Below are 22,325 nucleotides of genomic sequence, written 5' to 3'. Positions count from 1 at the left end.
AGCATGGTTATGTTTTAAGATTAAAGCCTGTAAGTAGGATACATATTGTTGATTTCATTCATTGCTTATCGGATAAAAATATTTGGAAAATTCCGTCGTTCTTGTTGATGAATTTCCCATTGGTGCATATTCAATCTGGGAGGAATATGAGTTGTCTGTAACTGGATAAGAGAAAAAAACGGGGAATTAGAATGATGAATGTGGAACCCAATACGGTAATAAATGTAGAGTGAGTATTTATCGTATGAATTTACTTGTCTTGTCAACGTTAGCTGGGACCAATTGTTCCGGTTGTGTCTGAACGGCTAAGCTTGCTGCTCCTAGTGTAATATTGATGCTGTAGCGGAGGGGTGGAGCGTGGTGGGGAAGGGGGCGAGAGTTTCAAATCGTACGTCTGTATTGTTGCTTGAGAGGCATTACTTGAATTGGATTCGGTGGGTCTGGCATTAGGTGTGGCTATTGGAGCTACGATAAGCACTCACTCTACATTTATTACCATATTGGGTTCCTCATTCATCATTCTAATTCCCCGTTTTTTCTCTTATCCAGTTATAGAAAACTCATATTCCTCCCAGAATGAATATGCACCAATGGGAAGTTTATCAACAAGAACGACTGAATTTTCCAAATATTTTTATCCGATAAGCAATGAATGAAATCAACAATATGTATCCTACTTACACGTTTTAATCTTAAAACATAACCATGCTTCTTTTTAAGGGAATATTCAAACTGTTTCAAACCCTAACATGAACGACTTTAACCAAGGTTCCGGTATGTTAAAATTCTTACGACTCAGGCGACCATATCAGCTGAAGAAACGCCAACTCACGCAGTGATAAATTCTAGTCAATACAATTTGAGAAACCCTAATTCACGCTGTGATCAATCCAATCCACAATTGGAAGTCTAGTCATTATAAAATAAGTTAATTCATTGTTCACATCAATCTAATCCACAATTGGAAGTCTAGTCATAATAAAATAAGTTAATTCAGTTCATAAATTCTGGCAAAGTTAATGCACATATTGTACATATAGTAAACTATGTAAATAGCATAAGACAATTGTATTTAGTATTAAATTAGTTTACTACAAGTTCCAATGTTATAGTTTTAATTCTTGACCTTAAGTTTAATATATGCTGAAGATGCCCATAACTAGGGCGAAACATGTCCCTAACTGGTGTGTTTAATTCATGTAGAATTTAACCATTAAAAATATATATTTGTATTGAATAGGTGGACACAATATTTTTAATCTTGAAAGATTTTACAAAGAGCTATCTTTCAAAAAGTTTGTTTTTTCAATGTAATCCATTTTTTCCATAATAACAGTGGTGTTCCCCTTGTCTGCCTTAGTAATAATTAGATTACCAGTATCCTTAATCTTCTTCCTAAGTTTAATGATATTTGCTTTTTTCACAAATTGTTCGTAAAATTTATTGAAGCCAGGAGAAGTGAAAATTTCATTTAATTGTCTTGTAACGTCCAGGCTTAATTCATCTTGTGAGTCCTGCGGCATTTTATTAATAGCGACCTCTGTTTCAATAAGTTTAGAAGCGATGTTGAAACAGAAGTCGCTATTAATAAAATGCCGCAGGACTCACAAGATGAATTAAGGCTGGACGTTAAAAGACAATTAAATAAAATTTTCACTTCTCCTGGCTTCAATAAATTTTACGAACAATTTGTGAAAAAAGCAAATATCATTAAACTTAGGAAGAAGATTAAGGATACCGGTAATCTAATTATTACTAAGGCAGACAAGGGGAACACCACTGTTATTAAGGAAAAAACGAATTACATTGAAAATCAAAAGACTTTTTTAAAGATAGCTCTTTTTCTGTAATCGGCAAGGAACCAACTGAACAAATTCAGCGGCACCTAAAACAGACTCTTAAGAACATGTCCTTTCTTTTAACTGAAAGAGAAAAACTAAAGCTTATCAATATGAATCCAGGCTTACCCACTGCGAAAGCATTGCCGAAGATCCATAAGACCAGTGTCCCCATACGCCCTATAATAAATTATAGGCCAAGCCCCTTATATATAAGCTTGATCAATTTATCCAACAATTTCTCAAAAAACACTATACATTTTCTTCTGATAAATCTATTAAGAACACTTTAGAATTAATGAAGAAACTAGACAGCTTTGACCTTCAACCATACCACACATTGCATTCTTTCGACATTGTCAACATGTAACCGAGCATTAAAACGAGTATACTTTTTTCTATCATTGGAAAGAATCTAAATACTAACATTTATTTAAGCAAACTAGAAATCTCTGATTTCATGTCCATTTCGAAATTGTTAATTGATAAGAACTACTTCACTTTCGACAATGTCGTTTACAAGAAAAATGGCTTGGCTATGGGGTCACTGGCATTTTGGCAGAAATGTACTTGGATTTTCTGGAGCATACAACAATTGAAAACGATGAAAAGTTTAATAATATTAAGTTGTGGGCTAGATATGTAGGGTTTCTTTTGTTTGTTTCTATTTGCTTTACGTCGCTCCGACACAGATAGGTCTTATGGCGACAATGGGATAGGAAAGGCCTAGGAATTGGAAGTAAGTGGCCGTGGCCTTAATTAAGGTACAGCCCCGGCATTTGCCTGGTGTGTGATACGTTTATCATCATCGATGAACGCTCTATCGATGCACCGAATACCCTTATAAACCTTAACGTAGATCCTCACATCAAATTCACAATAGAATCGGAAATTAACAGCTCTATCAACTTCTTAGATTTAATGATTACTAGGCTCCCCTCTTCAATCTCATACAAAATTCATAGGAAACCCACCCACACACCAACAACAATAAATCAAGACTCAGTACATCCCCATTCTCATAAATGCGCCACATACAACAGCTTGGTTGATCGCACGTTTAAAGTCCCCATGTTAAAAGCAGACCTGAACAAGGAACTATATATTATATGTTCGATCGCTAGATTAAACAGTTTCGATGAGGTAAGTTCAGACATCGTCCTAAATCAAATTTAATAAGACAAATCTAAACTCAATTTATTTTCGGCCTTTACTTTTAACAACAATACTTGCCTTGCTATTTGCTTTACGTCGCACCGACAAAGATATGTCTTACGGCGACAATGGAAAGGAAAGGCCTGGGAATTAGAAAGAAGCGGCTGTGGCCTTAATTAAGGTAAACCCCTAGCATTTGCCTGGTATGAATATGGGAAACCACGGAAAACCATCTTCAGGGCTGCCGACAGTGGGGCTCGAACCCACTATCTCCCGATTACTGGATACTGAACATTAAAACAAGAATAATAGTTAGCACCACCTTTCCAATACTTATCTTTCTTTATATTTAGGAAATAAACATTACAACAAGCGTTGTAAGATGGGACATGTTTCGCTTAACAGTCGTAAGCATCATCAGGCGAAAATAAATCTTAGCCTGAAGTTAGGTCAGGGCCCTGAACCTAGTGTCCTTAACATATATGGCACCCTAAGAATCAACATTTATATTTAGAAAATGAAAATAGGCTTAAAACTAGTGTGAAAAAACATAGAATGTTACAACATGGCTAAGAGAAAAAACACAATCGAGTTGAGACAGAGGATAAGAACAGAAAGTACAATACAGAGCTGGTAGTGAAATTATTAAAATCATTAGGATATCATTGTTACCAGTCAGTCAATCAGAATGTTCAAACTTAAAAACAAGAGTGAAAATATATGAGTGTTCATCATGGCTGAGTTAGAAAAAACACGTAATAGTGTTACAACAAAATTCATAACTATAAGTAAACGTAATAGTGTTGCCAGAGGTTAAAAACATAAGGTACAACACAGAGCTGGCAGTGTAATAATCAAACTCATGGCTGCCAGTCAGTTAATAAGAATGTTCATACATAACAAAACATGATGGTTATATTCTTTTTAGTGAAGAAATAATTAAATCCCACTCTTGTATAGATACGTAAGAAATGGCGAGAGAAATCATATATTGTAGCAGACATGGAGTAGTAACACTTCAAACAGGATTGAGAACGCCTGAAGCCGCTTCATTTTTGCTGGGAGTTCAAGACCAAAACGGGAAAAAATAAGAATTTTGAATTTCTCTTCTCTGAGCCAAGGCCTAGTCTTTGCCCTGTTCTTAGCGTTTGGCTTATTCAACTTTTGCTGTATCTTACATATTTGACGCAAATATTTTAATAATAACGTTGCATTTATACATAGTTTTCTCATATAAATGCCTCTTAAGTTCTTCTTTCTTTACTTCTACATAATTCTCAACCGTAATTGAGACAATTACGCCTACACATACTAATAATAGTAATAAATAGAATAATAATAATTTGCGCGCAGCACGATCACAAAGACGTTTTACTAACAACAGTTTTGCCGGTGTGGTTTCAGTCAAGGATTCTAAATAGGCCATCAGTTTGTCCAGCTGCATTGTTGCCTCTCTGTGAGTCATTGTTTCTTCTGATGGAGCGCTGGTTTCATTTTCGAATTCACCATCAATGAATTAATAGTGTGTTGCATTCAGAAGAGCGTGGGTTCGAATCCCACCTCGGCCATCCTGGGAATAGTTTTCCACGGTTTCCAATTCTCAATTCCAGGGGAACGCTGGGACAGTACCTTTTGATAGACCGTGGCCGAATTACTTCCAATTCTTGACCTTAACCCGCCAGTGGTCGCTATATGAGCAAAATGCTCACGGTCATTGAAAATCATCTGTTCTTTTATACAGCCTGTAGTTTCGAATTTGAGCCCTGTTGTACTTTCGCACTGCAGTTTTGAGAGAAGGATGGATGCATTGAAACGCACATCTCTGACCTTGAGAGGGGACAGTGAGGGAGGAATTATCAGCGACCATCAACGGTGAGCATTTTGCTTCACGTGCGACCAGTCATGTTGGCGCTATTTTCTGTATGTGTGATAGTTTCGCTGTTGTTGAATGTTGTTTCATAGTTGAAACAGTTCTTTCAACTTATTGTATTAATGTGTTGCATAATTAGTGTGTGACGATGGCTTCAAGTCGTGACATTTTAGCTTAGTTTGATGAAATTCGTAGAGATCAACTTGAGGGCTAGAACAGGGACATGGTCAGTGAAAGTGAACAAGTGAACATAAAATGGATACTGAACAGTCCGAAACGGAAGAATGTGCTGATGAAACCGTACCTGGAGAGCAATCTGTAGCTCGCAAATAACATATGTTGGAGGTAAATGAGAATTTCATGTTTAGTGACAATGTTTTTACACCCGTCCTGTGATCAGGAAAGGTCAGCTTAGATAACTTACTTTGGCTTGTCAGCGGTGCTCTCTAAAATATTTGCACAAGTTCTTCTTTTCTTCAACAGAGTATCCACAAATTATCTTAAACTCGGGGTTCAAATGGGATCAGGAATACAACTGGGAGTGATATCATCACGAAAGACTAATAAGTTAAATAAATATAGAATATTCTAATATCCTATTTTTAAAACAAAATAATAAGCCACCAGATCTTATAAATAAAGTTGTAGGGGGTCCGCTGTCTGTAATTTCGTTTATTTTGCCAATTTTTCAGATATTTATCCGTTCTAGGTCAACTCAAGACCGAATCGGTGGTTTTTACTTTTCGTGTCTGTTTGTTTGTTTGTTTGTTCCACCTTCACGGCAAAACGGGTGTCTTCCTTTGAGGAAATATTCTAAGCTATGCAAGTGTATAACTTTCGACCCCGGAAAATATCGAAATATGGATGTAATTTTAATGACGGTGCACACCTTCGTTTCGGGATGATTGGTGGCTAATCTGTAAGTCTTATCACAAATCAGAAAGCACAATCGCCTTTCAGTTTGGAGAGATCTACAACTTTGGTCCTATGACTTTTTATCGTATTTCTATTCCTTATACGTTAAATAGAGCTGTATTTCTTGATTTCAAGTTAATTTTGTACTTTCACACGTATATGTTAACATTAATTTGGCACACTTATAGGAAAGATAGAATCATGACATTCGGCACGCAAATTGGCATGACCAGTGGCAATGTGATAGCCAAATTTGATGATTCTATCTGTCACATGAGTATCACAAATATAAAGTAGTATGCAAAAACTGTACAAAATTTCACACCCAATGATTCTAACTTAATCTAAACCATAAATATAGGAGATACGAGAAGATGTCATGGGACCAACCATGTAGAACACTGAAAGAGGCGTCTTATGGTGAGGTCCATTTGCAGATATGTCGCAGAGTTTCAAAGCAGTAACTCTCAAAATAAAGGTCTGCGCTTCTAGAGTGTCTGTACATTGACTATTTTGGCGACATTTCTGTACAGTTATCCGTTTCAGGTGTAATAATGACCATCTGCATATTTTTAGCTTTGGTGTCTGTTTTTCTGTTTGTCTGTTTGTCTATAACTTGGAAACTACTGGATATATTTCCACCAAAATTCATATTTAGAATCCACCTGTCCTTGGGTAGGTTTCAGGGCAAATATTGTTTCTAAATCCATGAAATGACTGGAGGGTTTGTACGAAACCGAAACCGTGATTTTGCACTCCCTCAAAATATACACAACCAAACTTAATAGAAATCTACCTGCCTTAATGGAAATTAATTTTTAAGCCTTTTTTCTCATGTGCATCATTTCGATAAGAGGATTTATAAGGGAGATATCCTTAACCGGACTTAACTTAAGAACGGGCGCGTGTTGAGCGTATTTCTTACAACTTGAAAACTATTGAAGATATTTGAACCAAACTTTATATTTAGCATCCACCTTTCCAAAGGTAGATTTTAAAGGTCAATAACATTTCCTGTTCCTGGAATGGACTGGCGGTTTATAGGGAACCGAAATAGTGAATTTACTCTTCCACAATATATAGAATACATGACCAACCTGACTGGAAATCGACCAAATTTGTTGGAAATCCATTTCTAAAACTATTTTCATGTGTATTTTTTCGACAGAAAGATTAATAAGGGAGATATCATGAATGGTCGGTTTTGCAGGGTAAGTCCAGCAGACATAGACCAAACGGTGTTGTACGTGGAGCAGTTTCCTTATCTATATAAGTAAAATCCTAACTGTGTGCCTGTACGTTGACTATTTTGGTGAAATGTTCGCACAGCTACGCGTTTAAGGGGTAATAATAACAACCATCTGCATAATTTTTTGGTTTAGTTTCCTGAAAGTCCTAATGTTAACCCTCCTCGCCCAAAATCCACATTGCGGCATAATCTGCCAGGCGAACAAGAAAACAGAAATTTGGCATAATTATACATTTTAGCCTGTAACGGACAGAACATTTCCAAGACCTTTAGATTTTTCACTTTTCCCCCGAAGAATTCGAAATATGGAGGCAATTTTAATTATGGTGCAGATCTTCGCGAAGTCCTATCACATAAGGGAATGCACAATCTCCATTCAGTTTGGAGTGATCTACAACCTTGGTCTTATGACTTTTTGTTGTATGTGTATCCCTTTTACGTTTGATTTTTGTCTATTTCTCGACGTTAAAGTAAATTTGGACTTTTCACATGCATAATTCATACTTTCAATCACTTATAAGAAAGATAGAATCATCAAACCCTACACGAAAATTGGCCCACCCAGTAGCCATATGTGAGCCAAATGCTATGTATGTAGCTGTCACATAATTATCTGAAAAGTAATGCAATGTGAGATAATCTTACAAAAATTTTACCCTATTCAACATTTCCAACTCAATCGGACCCATGAATAGATCAGATATCATACAACCAGCCATTTAGGCCGCTAAATTTGACGTCTTATGGTACAATCCTTTGTCGATATGACGTCCGTTTTGCAGCATTCAATTTGTAAATGAAGGTCTGCAATATTTTAAGCATGCACATACAGTACTTTCTTATGTCGATCTATAAATATTCACTGATGTCGTCTTGTAGCGATCGAGAATGGGTGTGTCTGCTATTGTAATCAGTACTCCCCACACTGACTTTGACTGGCAGTAGGAATGGGGTCCTTCTCCAATTCCTGTGTAACTGGCATTAATAGGGCAGGCCTACCATTGTAATGAATAATTCACTTCTCGATTTGACTTGCAGAAGGCAAGGGAGCATGTGGTTTTGTTCAAAACTCCCCTTAACCGATTGTGTTTGGCTGTAGGCAAGCGTTCCCGCAGTTATAAACAGATGTACCCATCTAAAATGTGACTGGTATTAGGCATACTGGCCTGCTATTTTGATGGAAACTCACCAACTTAGTGTGACCGGCAGTAAGCTGGCTGGCAGTTGGAAAAGGGGCCTCTCATTATAATAACTGCACAACTCAATTTTGACTGGTTGTAGGGAAGTTTCCTGCCATTATAATAAAAACTCCTCAATTTGTAATATGTCTGGAAGTAGGAAAGGGGGACTGCCATTGTAACGGAAACTCCCCAAATCGATTGTGACCGCGCAGTAGGCAACGGGGCCTGCAATTATGTAAACTTCCCAACTCGATTGTGAATGGCAATAGGCAAGTGAGCCTGTCGTTATCATCACAAATCCGTAACAAGCACTTTACATTAGAAACAACGTATGGGGACCTCTCTATGCTGTTTCTCGGATAACGCTAAGAGACATGCTATTTTAAAACAATCTTATTTACTGCATGTACAGTATTTACGTCAATATTCGTATACAAGGCAGAATACCGTAGCGAAGCATGGGTACATTTGCTAGTTCTTATACAGAAGGTGAAAATACACCATATTTATTATATAGAAATTGATGAGGAGGACAAATTCTTACATGTGTTCATCAGGAACATTATAATGTTTTACCTGCACTAAAACTTCTAGCCAATCACGTTCCTCAACTGGATTCATTCCTTAAAAAATATACCTTCCTAAAAAATTGTATTCTATTTATCTTGTGTAACTTCTATTATTCATAGTACGAACTCAGATAAATAATATCCAACCTGTCTTCAACTTATAAATATATAATGTACATACAATTCTGAGTTTTTAGGTAGATGTTCCTAGCCTGAACATCCATCAGGTTTACGGTATTCCCTTTATGTTACCGTTAATGTACCTGACTTTCAATCTATTCTCCTTTTTCAAGAAAACATCATCCTTCGGACTTTATATTCATTACATTTCTGGTTAGGTTTACGAAGTTAATTAAACCAGTTCTTATTTTCGTTTTCAAGTGTTTGAGAACACTGAGATAACTGAGATCATTAAAATCCTTGGAATTATTGATACCGGTATCGTTGAGATTATTGCTGCTCTTTTTCTCTAAAATTAATTATTCCTACACTTGAATACCTCTATCAAGCTGAGATGATTGAAAATTCCTTCTAGGTTTGATGTTTTGGTTTTAAAAAATATTAAAATATATTATTGTTAATTTGAAAGAGATTTTCATAGTTATATATAGTACATATATTTGGACTGCGAAAATTCAAGACTGTAATAACAGCACTAATAGTAGACTGCATCAAAATTATGTGAAGACATAAACGAAATAGGCTTCTGCCCATACTTCTGTTGCTTGAAATAAACCCGCAAGAAATGTTCTGAAAGCCTAAAAGTACATGAAATACCAATATAGATATGATAATCTTAGTCACATAATTGACAATCAGCTTCCCTCATTTGCTTAGCTACATTGATAAACTTAATTTAGGAATCTCATTTTAAAGATTCTATTTTATCACTTCATGCAGAACACTGAAAGAGAAATACATTGTAAACTGCCAATATCCTGTACCGCCGTCATGTATTTGTGAAAAATTGGGACATTATAAAGTATTTGCACACAGAAAGTTCACAGGCTGTGACATACAATATCAACATAGTACCATGTAAGCAATACTTTTCATATTTTTTGCCCGTATTGATGGATATAACTCACTTTAAACAATCTTAGTGTGTAACTTGATGTTTTATTTCACCTAATCAATACATATATTTTATACGAATAAGACTAGTTTCAACCGTATGACTCGGTCATCTTCAGCTATTCATTTAAACAAGTTATTCATTCATTCGTTCATTCATTATTTATTTATTTATTTATTTATTTATTTATTTATTTATTTACCATAAACCTTTACAGTATCTATGGAAGGCCAGGGGAAAAGGACAAGCCCCTCTACACGTTGTGCCTCTTGACCTTTGAAATAATTACCTAAATCCTAAAGTGAAACAGTCATATACCCTATTTACAGGTAAAGTAACAAAGTATAGCCTAATATATACATATTTCTCATTTATACAACCTTCCACTCCCTTGTTCATTCTTCCACATATTCACATGCATTTCTCACCGTATGTGTTTCCTAACATAACATTTAACTATATTTACATTTCTACATTTAATGTTGGCGGGTAGATCGTTCCAAAGCCGTGCTGAACGAGCAAAGAAACCTAGCTTGTAGGACTCAGTTTGCGCAAAGGGGGGTAAAAGACCCACCCCTTTGCCTCTACGGACGGAGCTGTAAGAAAAGGAGAGTCGAGGGAATGGTAAAAGGTGAATGTCGCTTTGTTTACACAAGGAGGCGATTGACGGGAGGGAAGACAGGCAACTGTTCTTGTTAATTAGTCGTTCAGCGTGACGTTGGATTCCTTCTAGTTTGTGAAGGTTAGCTGCAGTGGTAGGGTGCCAGGCAGGTAGACCATACGTTGGTATAGGTCTCACTAGTGTCAGGTAAGCCGTCCGTAGAGCATTCGACTTGTACCCACGGGGGCTTCTGTGCATAAAACTGAGCACCCTGGCAGCTTTGCATCTCACTCCCTCTGTTTGTGTGTTCCATTTTAGTTGTTCAGAAATGGTTATTCCTAACAAATGCATAGTTTTAACTCGCTTAATATGTACATTATTAATGTTATATATACATTCTTCTGGGTGTCGAGACCTACTTAACCTAATGTATTTATATTTGTCAGCATTAATGCTGAGACCGTTGACGTAACACCACACCGCTATAGTGTCCAAGTCAGACTGTAACTTCAGACAATCATCTGCACATTGTATATCCCTGTACATTACAGTGTCATCAGCGTACTGAGCTATGGTTGAGGTCACACATTTAGGTAAATCAGAGACAAATGCATCAAATAATAAAGGTCCGATGACGGTGCCTTGACATACTCCTGAAGTTACTTTAACGGTTGATGATCGAACTTCATCAAACACAACACGTTGTGTTCGACCCTCGAGAAATGACCGCAACCATGCCGGTACACTTCCCCTAACATTCATCTGTCTTAATTTTAACAAAAGTCGTTCATGAGGGATTTGATCAAAAGCTCTAGCCCAGTCCAAAGCCATGCAGTCAACCTGAACAATTTTAGATTTCTCCAGAGAGAACTGCCACTCATCAATAACCTTTGTTAATAAAGTATTACAGGATCTTCCTGGAAGAAAACTGTGCTGGCTTTCACTTAGCAGATTACCTTCGCGGAAGTATTCCCGTATATTAGAGGCTACTAGTCGTTCCATACATTTACATACGTGGGATGTGAGAGACACTGGCCGATAGTTGTCAATGAGTGCTTTGTCCCCTTTCTTGAAAATCGGAACTACATCAGCACACTTCCAATCTTGGGGTAGTGATCCACAGTGAAGCGACAGGTTGAATAGTTCGCAGAGAGATGGTGCCAGTGACTCAGCGCAGTCACGGAGTATATGGCTGGGTATTTCATCAGGGTCGCTCACCGCGTGGGGTCGAATCCTCTTCAAACTTGCTAGTATCTCAAGTTCTGAGAAATAGAGGCTGGTGAGAGGGAGGGGTGGTACGGGTGTGTTGGTTATGTACATGTCCCCAGCTGATTGTGCCTGGGAGAAATTCCCTTTAAATTTCCCACTGAAGGCTGAGGCAATGTCTGCGGGCATGGAGATGGATTTACCGTTAGCTTGAAAGGAGCTTGGTGCAGCGCTGCCACAGTTCCTTTTTAGTAGCTTCCACAGCTCTTTGGTATCTGAGCAAGCCTTGTGAATATACTGATCGTAAGCCTTCTTGATCCTATTCTTAGTGTCTTTGCGTGCGGATTTGTACTTTTCCCACGCTTGTTCAGTTTGGCACTGTTTCCACTTTTTTAAATAGATTGTTCTGTTTCCTTATTAACTTCAAAAGTTCTTTCTTAATCCACGGGCCTTTTTTCTCTCTTTTTGAAGTTGCTTTTCGGTACAGTTTGGTCAACACACCAGAAAAATGTATTTTTCCAGGCGAGCCACAAAGTCTACGTCACAGGTTGATAAGGAGGTTGGAGGTGATTCAGTAGTAAGATGGAGAGGGATTTCCAGTCAGCTTTCCTGAAGTTATATTGAGGCCTGAATTTGTGTTTGACAGGTTTTCTGCAATCTACGGTTGCTTGAATGGCGTGGTGATCACTGAAGCCGGGTATGACTTCAACTCGAGATACTGAGGAGGGATGATTGGTGAAAAATAGATCTAATATAGAACGGGATGTTTTGGTGATACGTGTTGCTGCTAAAACAAGCTGTTCTAGAAAGAGATTGTAGAACGCTGTTAGGAATGTGTCTGCCAGTGGATTTCCAGGGATGGGAGCGGAATCACGGGTCCATATTATGTCCAGTTTAAAGTCACCTGTGAGGTAGACGGCATTGTACTTGTGCTGAATGAGTTGCATACGTCTTAGAGATTCCAGTAATCCTTCATTTATACAGGGCTTGGATTTCGGAGCCCGATATATGCTACTTATCAAGAATTTGTTGCCCCTACATGTCACCTCCACCCATAGAGCTTCACTGTCAGCTTCCAAGTATCCAAGTCGGATTAGTTGTAATTCCGGTCGTATAGCCAGGAGAACACCCCCTCCAGATGTCCAGGTTCTATCTTTCCTGAATAACAAGTATGGTTGTGGAAATACTTCACCATTATAAGTAGCACTGCTCAACCACGTTTCGCAGACACGATTGATCGTACAATACTTGCCAGTGATGTTCTTATCTCCTACTGTCTCCTATAACCCATTACACTACGGGCATTAAATGAGAGAATGGTGATGTTTTGGGGGCCCTGTACACTGGTAACCGAGTCATTACTATTTACAGAGTTATTTACATAATTTACTTTGTCTGGAACTTAGAAGAACAAGTCCGATGGTAGCGGGAGACAACACTTCCAGCACTGCCAAGATGAAAAGCCACATTTAATGTTATGGTAATCAGATGGAGAGATTTTGGCGCAGGTCTTATGCGTGGACATTTCACACGACACACACTTCACGTACAGCTGATTGATGCGACATTCTATGTTACTCACATTTCTCTTCGGAGGTCCTGGATTTGTTTCTACATCTCCACACGCAGCTATGGTCAGGAGAATGAGTTGAAATGTTGAAGAGGGTGGTCTGGCAACCCAGCGCCTCGCTTGAAGCGCACTGCCAGTACCAGCGGTCACGTACACATTTTCACTGGCACACCATCTTAAGCACGATACTTCACAATTTTTCACAATTAGCAAGTTCTCTTGGAGGATTGAACTGCTAGCACACTCACTGAACACCACACCATTAAAGATCACTTTGTTATTTCCACACGTGACGCGTTTAACCACTAGTAAACAAGAAAATACGGAGCACTTGGAACACATTAAAATTAAAAATTAAATAATTGAAAAAGAGGTTCAACCTATTCAATACATAAAAGAAAGAAATGTAGTGATTACATTCTTATTTAATAGTAACTATAAATGGGACCGGTTTTGACCCTAGTCCAGGTCATTGTCAGCCGTAAAAACATATAAAACAATGCATATGAAAAAGATTAAGTGAACTCTGGATCGGTATAAGATGAAACATAAATTAACGATGGGGGTAGAAATTGTGAGTCACTTAAAAGAAAACAGTACGTAATATTAAGAATGGTAGTATGGCACACGCAATGATAGGCGAAGTCTCACAATGTTTATGAATATTGGAGAACGGTCAAATGGGTCAATTTCCACACTCTGTCAGGCACAAAGTCACAACACTATCAAATAATATATGAAGATCATAAATAACTTGAAGTCGCAGATGAATAGATTTGTAGAAGCAAACCGCCAGCTCCCGGTGATCAGCGCGGCACATTCAAGGTCATGCGCTGCGGTCTCGAACGCAGCGCATGACCTTGAATGTGCCGCGCTGATCACCGGGAGCTGGCGGTTTGCTTCTACAAATCTATTCATCTGCGACTTCAAGTTATTTATGATCTTCATATATTATTTGATAGTGTTGTGACTTTGTGCCTGACAGAGTGTGGAAATTGACCCATTTGACCATTCTCCAATATTCATAAACATTGTGAGACTTCGCCTATCATTGCGTGTGCCATACTACCATTCTTAATATTACGTACTGTTTTCTTTTAAGTGACTCACAATTTCTACCCCCATCGTTAATTTATGTTTCATCTTATACCGATCCAGAGTTCACTTAATCTTTTTCTTTTTCATATGCATTGTTTTACATGTTTTTACGGCTGACGATGACCTGGACTAGGGTCAAAACCGGTCCTATTTATAGTTACTATTAAATAAGAATGTAATCACTACATTTCTTTCTTTTATGTATTGAATAGGTTGAACCTCTTTTTCAATTATTTATTTTTAACGTTAATACTTTCAATACGGAACAATGAAATTTTTCTTTAAATAAACACTTGGAACACATGTCGACCCGCCATCTTGGACCCTTTAAATAAAATGATACAATCATTAAATAAAATGGGGTTTGTAAACCCTGAGCTAAAAGTATAAATACATTGTAAAATACTTCAGTCCACATTAAAATTTTTGAATTTTCACTTGACACTAGTCTTCTGAAATAATGAAAATAGACTAGTTCAAAACTTGATATGAATGTTCCAGTTGTGTACAGGTTGCATCATACAAACTAACAATGTTTTAAAATATTCAAAAGATTATGTACAAATTACTGGCAAAATTGATTGATCATTTTGGCTACTTAGTTGTTTTATGAACTACATACATCAAATTTATACTATAGATCATCAGTAGACAGTGATATACATGTTACTCTCATGGGTCTCACTGTGTTCCAGATGAAATAATGTCTTCATGGCCTAATTTAAACTACTTGTTTTGAATATCTTAACAACCATTATCAGGTTGGAGTCAACATGTAGTCTTCTGTTGTTGAACTTATGAACCAAAAAGACGTCATGACTTGATTAAACAGAGATGAGGACCAAGTAATAAGTCAATGCCGTTGTTGTTTTGCGTTCAGAAGACTGATAAGTGTTAACCCACTGAACTGCAATTTTTCTTGAAAATAAATATGCACTTTTGCTACAGCAAGTTAACACACTGAAACACAGTTCACATTCTAACAATAGTTCAACACAGTATGGTAGATCTTAAAACACTCGTCTACATGCACTGCCACCTTACACTTATCACACTCATAATCGGATTCACCGCTGTTATTTCTCTTGGGATTTTTTCCTCTGCGGTCATAGCAGAACTTGCACCTTCTGGATGGAGATGCCTTGCTTGCTGTTGCTGTTATTTTGACAGGGAAGTGACTGCAATGTTTTCCTTGTAACCTCATTGGTGTACTTCCTGCACTGGGCTGGACTCTGGTTGGATAATCAGGCAGAAAAATATCCTCCAAAATTTGCTCTGCAACATCAACCCTGAATCTGGAAAAGCTGGGCTTCCTTTTTCCAGGATTCAGCATGTGATGAATGAATTTCCAGTTTGGACGTACAGTTCCAATGGCATTGGTATTTTTCATTATCAGGTCCCTGAAAAGATTAGGTGAACAATACCAATTGTCCACATGAATAGTACTGCATAATCCTAGCAATTCGTCACACATTTCAAGAACAATTGCCTCACTACACAGTAGTCTTCTGGCATCACCTGTCCCATCTACGTACTGAGGTTCTTTACCAACATATATACGAAACTTCCCGCAATAGCTAGTGTCAGAGCAGCAGACTTTATAGAATTTTATACCGAAACGTGCTCTTTTTGTAGGGTTGAATTGAACGAATGCCAAACGCCCCCTGATCTTCATTAGACTTTCATCAATACTTATTCTTTTTCCAGCTTATCACGCTGGGTTTCTGGAGAATATGGGGCAAAATGCAAATATCTAGATATGATACTGAAACGTCCATGAGACATGATTTCTGAAAATATTGGCGTTTCTCTAACCCTTCTCTTAGTCCAGTATTCTTGAACCAAAGACTTTTGAGCCTGAGACATCAATATAAATAACGCAAAATGAGCCTTTATTTCATCCTTTGTTACAGGAAACCAGTTCTATTTATATATATATATAATTCGCTGGGGCCATCAAGGACCACGTTAAGTCTTGTTGCATTTGACACTGAACTTTGCCTTCTTTAGAGCCCAAATTTCCCTCATTCTTTGTGAGCGGGCCTGCTTACGCTCCTCTGTCCAAGGGGCACCGTGTCTTCTCTTCGGTTGCTCGTCTCGGTTTAGCCCGTTCGTCAATATTTTCTTGCGGAAGAGATCTCTGTTAAGGGCGTCTTCAGCTGAGATATGTAGCATTTGCAGGTCTTCTTTGGTATTTCTAAACCAGGGAATTGTGGTTTTGGGGTTTGAATCAAAAAAGTGAAAGATTTCTTTAGTTAACTTTCTTCCGTCCATTCTTTTCAGATGACCGTAAAATCGTGCCCGTCTTTTTCAGATTGTGTCGGTAATTTTCTCTATTTTGCTATAGACTTCCTTGTTGGATCTCTTTTGATGGATTCCATTTCTGTACTTTGATTCCAAGATTCCTCTCACAATTTTGCGTTCTCTTTTCTCCAGTTCTTCAAGGAGTCCTTTGTTGGCATTTAGAGACAGGGTTTTGGCTGCATATAGAACTATTGGCTTCAGAACTGTTTCATAGTGACGTATCTTGGTGTTTTGGGAAAGGCATTTTTTTGTTGTAGATTGTGCGGGATATTTGGTAGGCTATTTCCAGTTTGCGTACTCGCTCCTGAAGTGCTTCTTTGTCCAGTCCATTTTTCATGATGATCTCACCCAGGTATTTGAATTTGTCTACTCAGGTGATGTCCCCATATTTTGTATGGAGTTTTGGTGGAGCCTCTTTGATGTTAGTCATTACTTCTGTTTTCTCAAACGATATCTGCAAACCAGTTTGTTCGGCAATTTCCTTTAAAATTTCAGCTTGAGCTCTAGCGGTTTCTATGTCGTTTGAGAGAACAGCAATATCATCGGCAAATGCTAAGCAGTCTGTTGCGATCCCTTTGGATTTGGTTCCTATTCTCAATGGACTGTAGTTTGTTTCCTGTAATCTCACCCACCAGGTTCTGATGATCTTTCCAAGAACACAGTTGAAGAGTATCGGGGATAGCCCATCACCTTGTCAGACTCCTGTTTTGATGTCAAAGGAATGCGAGAGACATCCGTGGAACTTCACCTTGGATTTTGTATCGGTCAGGGTGGCTCTAATTAATGCCAGCAGTTTCAAATCAACTCCAAATTCAGTTAAGATGTTTAGCAGGACTTCCCGGTCAATGGAGTCGTACGCTTTCTTAAAGTCCACAAAGACAGACACATACTGCTTGGACCTTAGTGTACAATATCTGATGATCGTTTTGAGATTTTGGATCTGTTCAGCTGTTGAGCGACCTTTTCTGAACCCTCCGTGGTATTCACCTATTTGATCGACTTGTGCTTCCAAATGCTCCAGGATGGCAAGTGATAGAATTTTGTAAGTCACGGGCAGCAAAGATATTCCTCTGTAGTTGTTGATGTTCTTCATGCTGCCTTTTTTGTGTAATGGATGGATCAAAGCTATTTTCCAATCTTCGGGTAGGATCTCCATGTTCCAAATTTCGTCTATTTGCTTTTGCAAGATATCAAGTGATTCCTCTGGGGCATATTTCCATAGTTCTGCTACTACTGAGTCTTCCCCCGGCGCTTTGTTATTTTTGAGACGGGAAATGTGGCGCTTGATTTCATCTCTGTCGGGTGGTCTGGAATCTGGGTACCTGAGTAAGGGTTCCTTGGTCTCAATGGCGCTTTGTGGTTTAGAGCAATTAAGTAAATTCTTGAAGTAATCTGCCAGAATGCTGCAATTTTCTTCATTTGACGTTGCCAGTATGCCGTCCTTTCGCTCAAAGCATAGAGATGGTGGTTTATAGCCAGTGAGTTTGCGTTTGAAGGCTCTGTAGTACTCTCTGCTTTCATTCTTCCTAAAGTTTTGTTCTATCTTTTCAATGAGAGATTTTTTGTATTTACGTTTCTCAGTTCTGAACACCCTAGCTGCTTGGGCACGTTGGGTTTTGTAGGTTTCCCAATCATTTTCTGATTTCGTAGAGTAGTACTGTTTCCACGCATTGAGTCTTTCTTGGAGGACTGATTCGCAGGTACCATTCCACCAGGTATGCTTTTTGCTTCTCTTGATTTCTGCAACGTCTTAGGCGGCCTCAACAAGGAGACTTTTGGCGTTGTTAAAGTCACAGTCATTTGGTCTAGCCTTCTCCTGGAACTCCTCGACCCTTTGCCGAAGTTTATCACTGTCGAAGCGTGTGATCTGTTTGGTTGTCTTCCTTGTGTTTGCGGGAATTGGTTTGAATTTGATAAGAGACATATAATGATCTGAGGCCACATTGATGCCTTTCTTTACCTTGACATTCATAATCTCAGGGCTGTTTCTCCTGGAGATTGCAACATGATCAATTTGGAACTCTCCGAGAGCTTGGACGGGAGAACGCCAAGTCATTTGCTTTCTGGGTAGATGGCGAAAGTGCGTCGACAGGACCTGCAGGTTGTGATTTTCGCAAATGGACACCAGTCTTTTGCCGTTGGGATTGGTTCTTTTGTGAGCAGGATAATTTCCTATAACTTTCTTGTACTTCTGTTCACGACCTAGTTGGGCATTGAAGTCACCCAAAAGAAGCTTGACATGGTGTTTGGGGATTTTGTTTAATTTTTCATCCAGTAGGTCCCAGAAATTATCAACTTCGTCTGGATCAGACTTGTTGTTATCGTTTGTAGGAGCATGTGCGTTAACTAGGGCGTAGGTTTTGTTTGCGCATTTAATTGTGTGTATAGACAATCTGTCATTCACAGGTTTGAAATTTGCAACCGATTTTAGGATCTTGGTTCTAACAGCAAATGCAGTTCCAAGCATCACAGCTCCATTGAGGATTCCTCTTTGTGCTTTGCTCTTGAAAAATCGGTAGCCTTTGGATTCAAAAATCTCTTCATCTGGGTACCTTGTTTCCTGTAGGACCATTATGGATATCTGATTATCGTGAAGAGCTTTGGTGAGGGTTTTCAGCTTGCCAGTTTGTGTAAGTGAATTTATGTTGAAAGTTGCTAGAAAGGTTTTAGATTTTAGCCTGAGTTTTTGACTCTTCGAGGTACACCGAGACGCTCCGACTCGTCTCTTGCATGATGTCTATTTATCATGTTTTTTTTTTTAAAGTGACTTTGAATATCGCGAAGACATTTTGCCGCATTAGCGTTAGTTCAATTCTTAGGCAAGTTCCCAGAATTCGTCAGTCAAAAACTCACCTAGCACTTCAGCCTTCCCTGGATTCTCGCCTAATCTTCTTCCTACCGCAGAGTTCAGTTCTCCATCTATAACACACCACATATTATTTGGTACATTGTCTGTTTGTGCCCACCTCAAGTCTTCTAGGTTATGCACACGCCCAGCTACATCCCAGTCTACATTTTCTTCAATAATGTCATCTAATTCTTCGGAACTACTAATGCTAACGTCACTCGAAGGTAATTCAGTACCACTTTCCTCGGAAAAACCGTCACTGACATTGGTTTCCTCCAAAAAACGTAATATTCGGGCTTCATCAGACTCGGCCATGACCTTCACTCAAGCTTTACGCAGCAATTTACTAGATTATATTTAGACTCTATGGCGGTGAAATATGTAGCTGGAGGGCAAAGATAGCTGAAATACGATTACCAACATCTTGTAGACATGTTGGAATTGCAAAGAAATATCGATATGTATTCGTGGAAACCTCAACAAAGCAATAGAGAGGGAGGACGAAAATTTCCGGCATTGCATTTGTGGGAACCCGCAGACAATGACGGAAATTTCCGTCATTGCAAGGCAATGGGTTAACTAATTTGTTGAATGCATTTCTCACAGAGATGGCCTATGCATGATTGAGGCAGTTGTGGCCTACATAGAACAACAAGATGAGTCCACAGCACACAATTTGCTTTGGAAGTCAGTGGCACAACACAGCAACAAGCAGGAGGGGTAATAAGCTCAAACAATATGGGATTTATTTCTAAAGAAAGGTGTTTTTGTTTGTTTGGTTTTGGGGGGGGGGTCTGCTCTATAAAGTACTGTACATACAGTTCCCATTTGTATCAGACAAGTTGAATTAAACATTTTCATTACATTAGTAGCAATAATTTTATCTCTCCTTACCTGAAACCACAATTTGCTACACATTGTCTTATCTAAATGTTTTTGTCTTCGAGGTACCCTTGGTCGCAGTGTTATCTTCATCTTTTTCAGTTCACACATTAACTCCACTGTCTTGAATCACATCAGCAGAACTACACATACTGTAGACTCTTCTTCATGGATAAGCAGGTTTGTACTGTAATATTGTTGTGGTTTGGCACATGTATGGCAGTATGCTTATTATAGGCTGTATGGCACCCAGATTTATCATCGATTGGTAAGGCTTAGCCTCACATAAAAATGTTTTGCTACGAGTTTCCTCTTGTTTAATCTAGTGATACAAAAGTTGGCTATTTTTGCATATCTTAAATTACAAAGGTATCGTATTTCATTTGAGTAATTTATTACCTGTTAGACTTTTTTTCTTTTTTAGATTATACGAGTATTGCCCCGTGATGATTTGATATGGCTGATGATCATAGAGAAGAGGATTGTTAAAAATCAAGGAATTGTATTGCAGAAACCTGTGTATGCTGCTTATTACTGGGGAGAGAGATATTTGTTTCTCGCAAATCACAAACCTTTGATAATTAAGGTAAGAACATTCCAGATTATTTAGTGGTATTCCCCGTGTTCTCTTTTCTTTATTTTTAAAATTATTTCTCTTGATAAATCTCAAGGAAAATTTGAAATAAACTTTTTTTTTCCATAGCCCAGACAGTTATTGGCCTCTCTCTGGTGAATAATATTGAGAATTTTCCCTGACAAAAGCAGAGGTTATATATGGGCCCTCTGGTTTCACCATTCAGTTTACTGTATTTCCTAAAGTTTTATACTTCCCCCTGGCTTTTCGAGTCAAAGAAAATGAAAAACTTAAGCTTGCATATATGATCCTCAATGTAATTCATCAGAGAAGAACGATGATATCACTTGCAAAAATTTATGAATAGTTTTCTGTTCGACCCCTGCAATGAAAACACAAATCAGTCGTGCAGTACGTCTGTATTTCGTTGTTAAGAAATATCCGCCTCCGTAGCATACTGCAGCTCCGATGACGTCGCTCAAATATGTAGTTACAGTGATTAAACTTTTTAGAGTCCACCTATTCAATACAGTAATAATGTTGTCTAGATGTAATTACAATATTCTAAATTTATTCGGGACTAGTATCAACGCATTTTTGCGTCATCCTCAGCTGTACAAAAAACTTGGAAAACAGGCAATTATATAAATCCCATGATAAATATTAACCTATTTACATAAGATAAAAACCCTATGACGTCTACATTAAAACATCACATGATAAAACCTTTGAATTGTAATGTTTAACTATTCTTTCTTTTCGATCAAGTTGAAAACTTGCGAGTCAAATGTACTGGATATTGAGTAACAATTGTCAAGTTGATTCAAGTCCTTATGGACATACAATACTGAGTTCAAAATATTTTGTTTGCAATCTACAATAATAAAATAGCTTGTATTTTAAAACATTTTGTACATTAATTCAATTATAGTTCTTAAACTGTGTTTCTCACTAGGGGCCTTCTGAAAATAAACATGAATAAAATCAGCTGAATAAGATTTGAGTTTGACGATATTCTTCTATGTCTAAAAGCCTTTGAGGTGGAATCACATAAAAAGATCCTTAAGATGTAAACAGGAACTGCGTTTCCCAGTTCAAATGTGGAACCTGTGAATAATAAATGCTGATAGTAATTCTAAGTGGAAAGTTATAAGGCCCTACTCAACAGTATAAGTTTTTATAAGACTCACCCCAAACGTACGTAGATTGAACGTAGTGCAAATGAAGTGCAATGAGCAGCGAGCGACTTGGGTCAGGTAAGCATATCTGGACAGCAACAAGGAGGGGCGATAGGGGTAGGCAGAAGAAGGGAATATGGAGGGGATCCGAGATGTAATTACAATATTCTAAATTTATTCAGGACTAGTTTCAACACATTTTTGCATCATCC

The 22,325-nt window shown here is 38.1% G+C and overlaps 1 protein-coding gene across 2 annotated transcripts in view; it reads left to right on the top strand.

Annotated features, from left to right (window-relative positions):
* LOC136872724 (uncharacterized) overlaps positions 1-22,325 on the top strand; it is a 201,091-nt gene that overhangs the window by 86,216 nt on the left and 92,550 nt on the right. For both annotated transcript variants that reach the window (XM_068227512.1, XM_068227511.1), the window contains exon 5: positions 20,786-20,947. In XM_068227512.1, the coding sequence (XP_068083613.1) occupies positions 20,786-20,947 (162 nt within the window). The remainder of the gene's footprint in view (positions 1-20,785; positions 20,948-22,325) is intronic.

Source organism: Anabrus simplex, chromosome 4, assembly GCF_040414725.1.
Source record: "Anabrus simplex isolate iqAnaSimp1 chromosome 4, ASM4041472v1, whole genome shotgun sequence".
Taxonomy (NCBI): Eukaryota; Metazoa; Arthropoda; class Insecta; order Orthoptera; family Tettigoniidae; genus Anabrus; species Anabrus simplex.
This window is presented reverse-complemented; position numbering and strand designations above follow the sequence as displayed.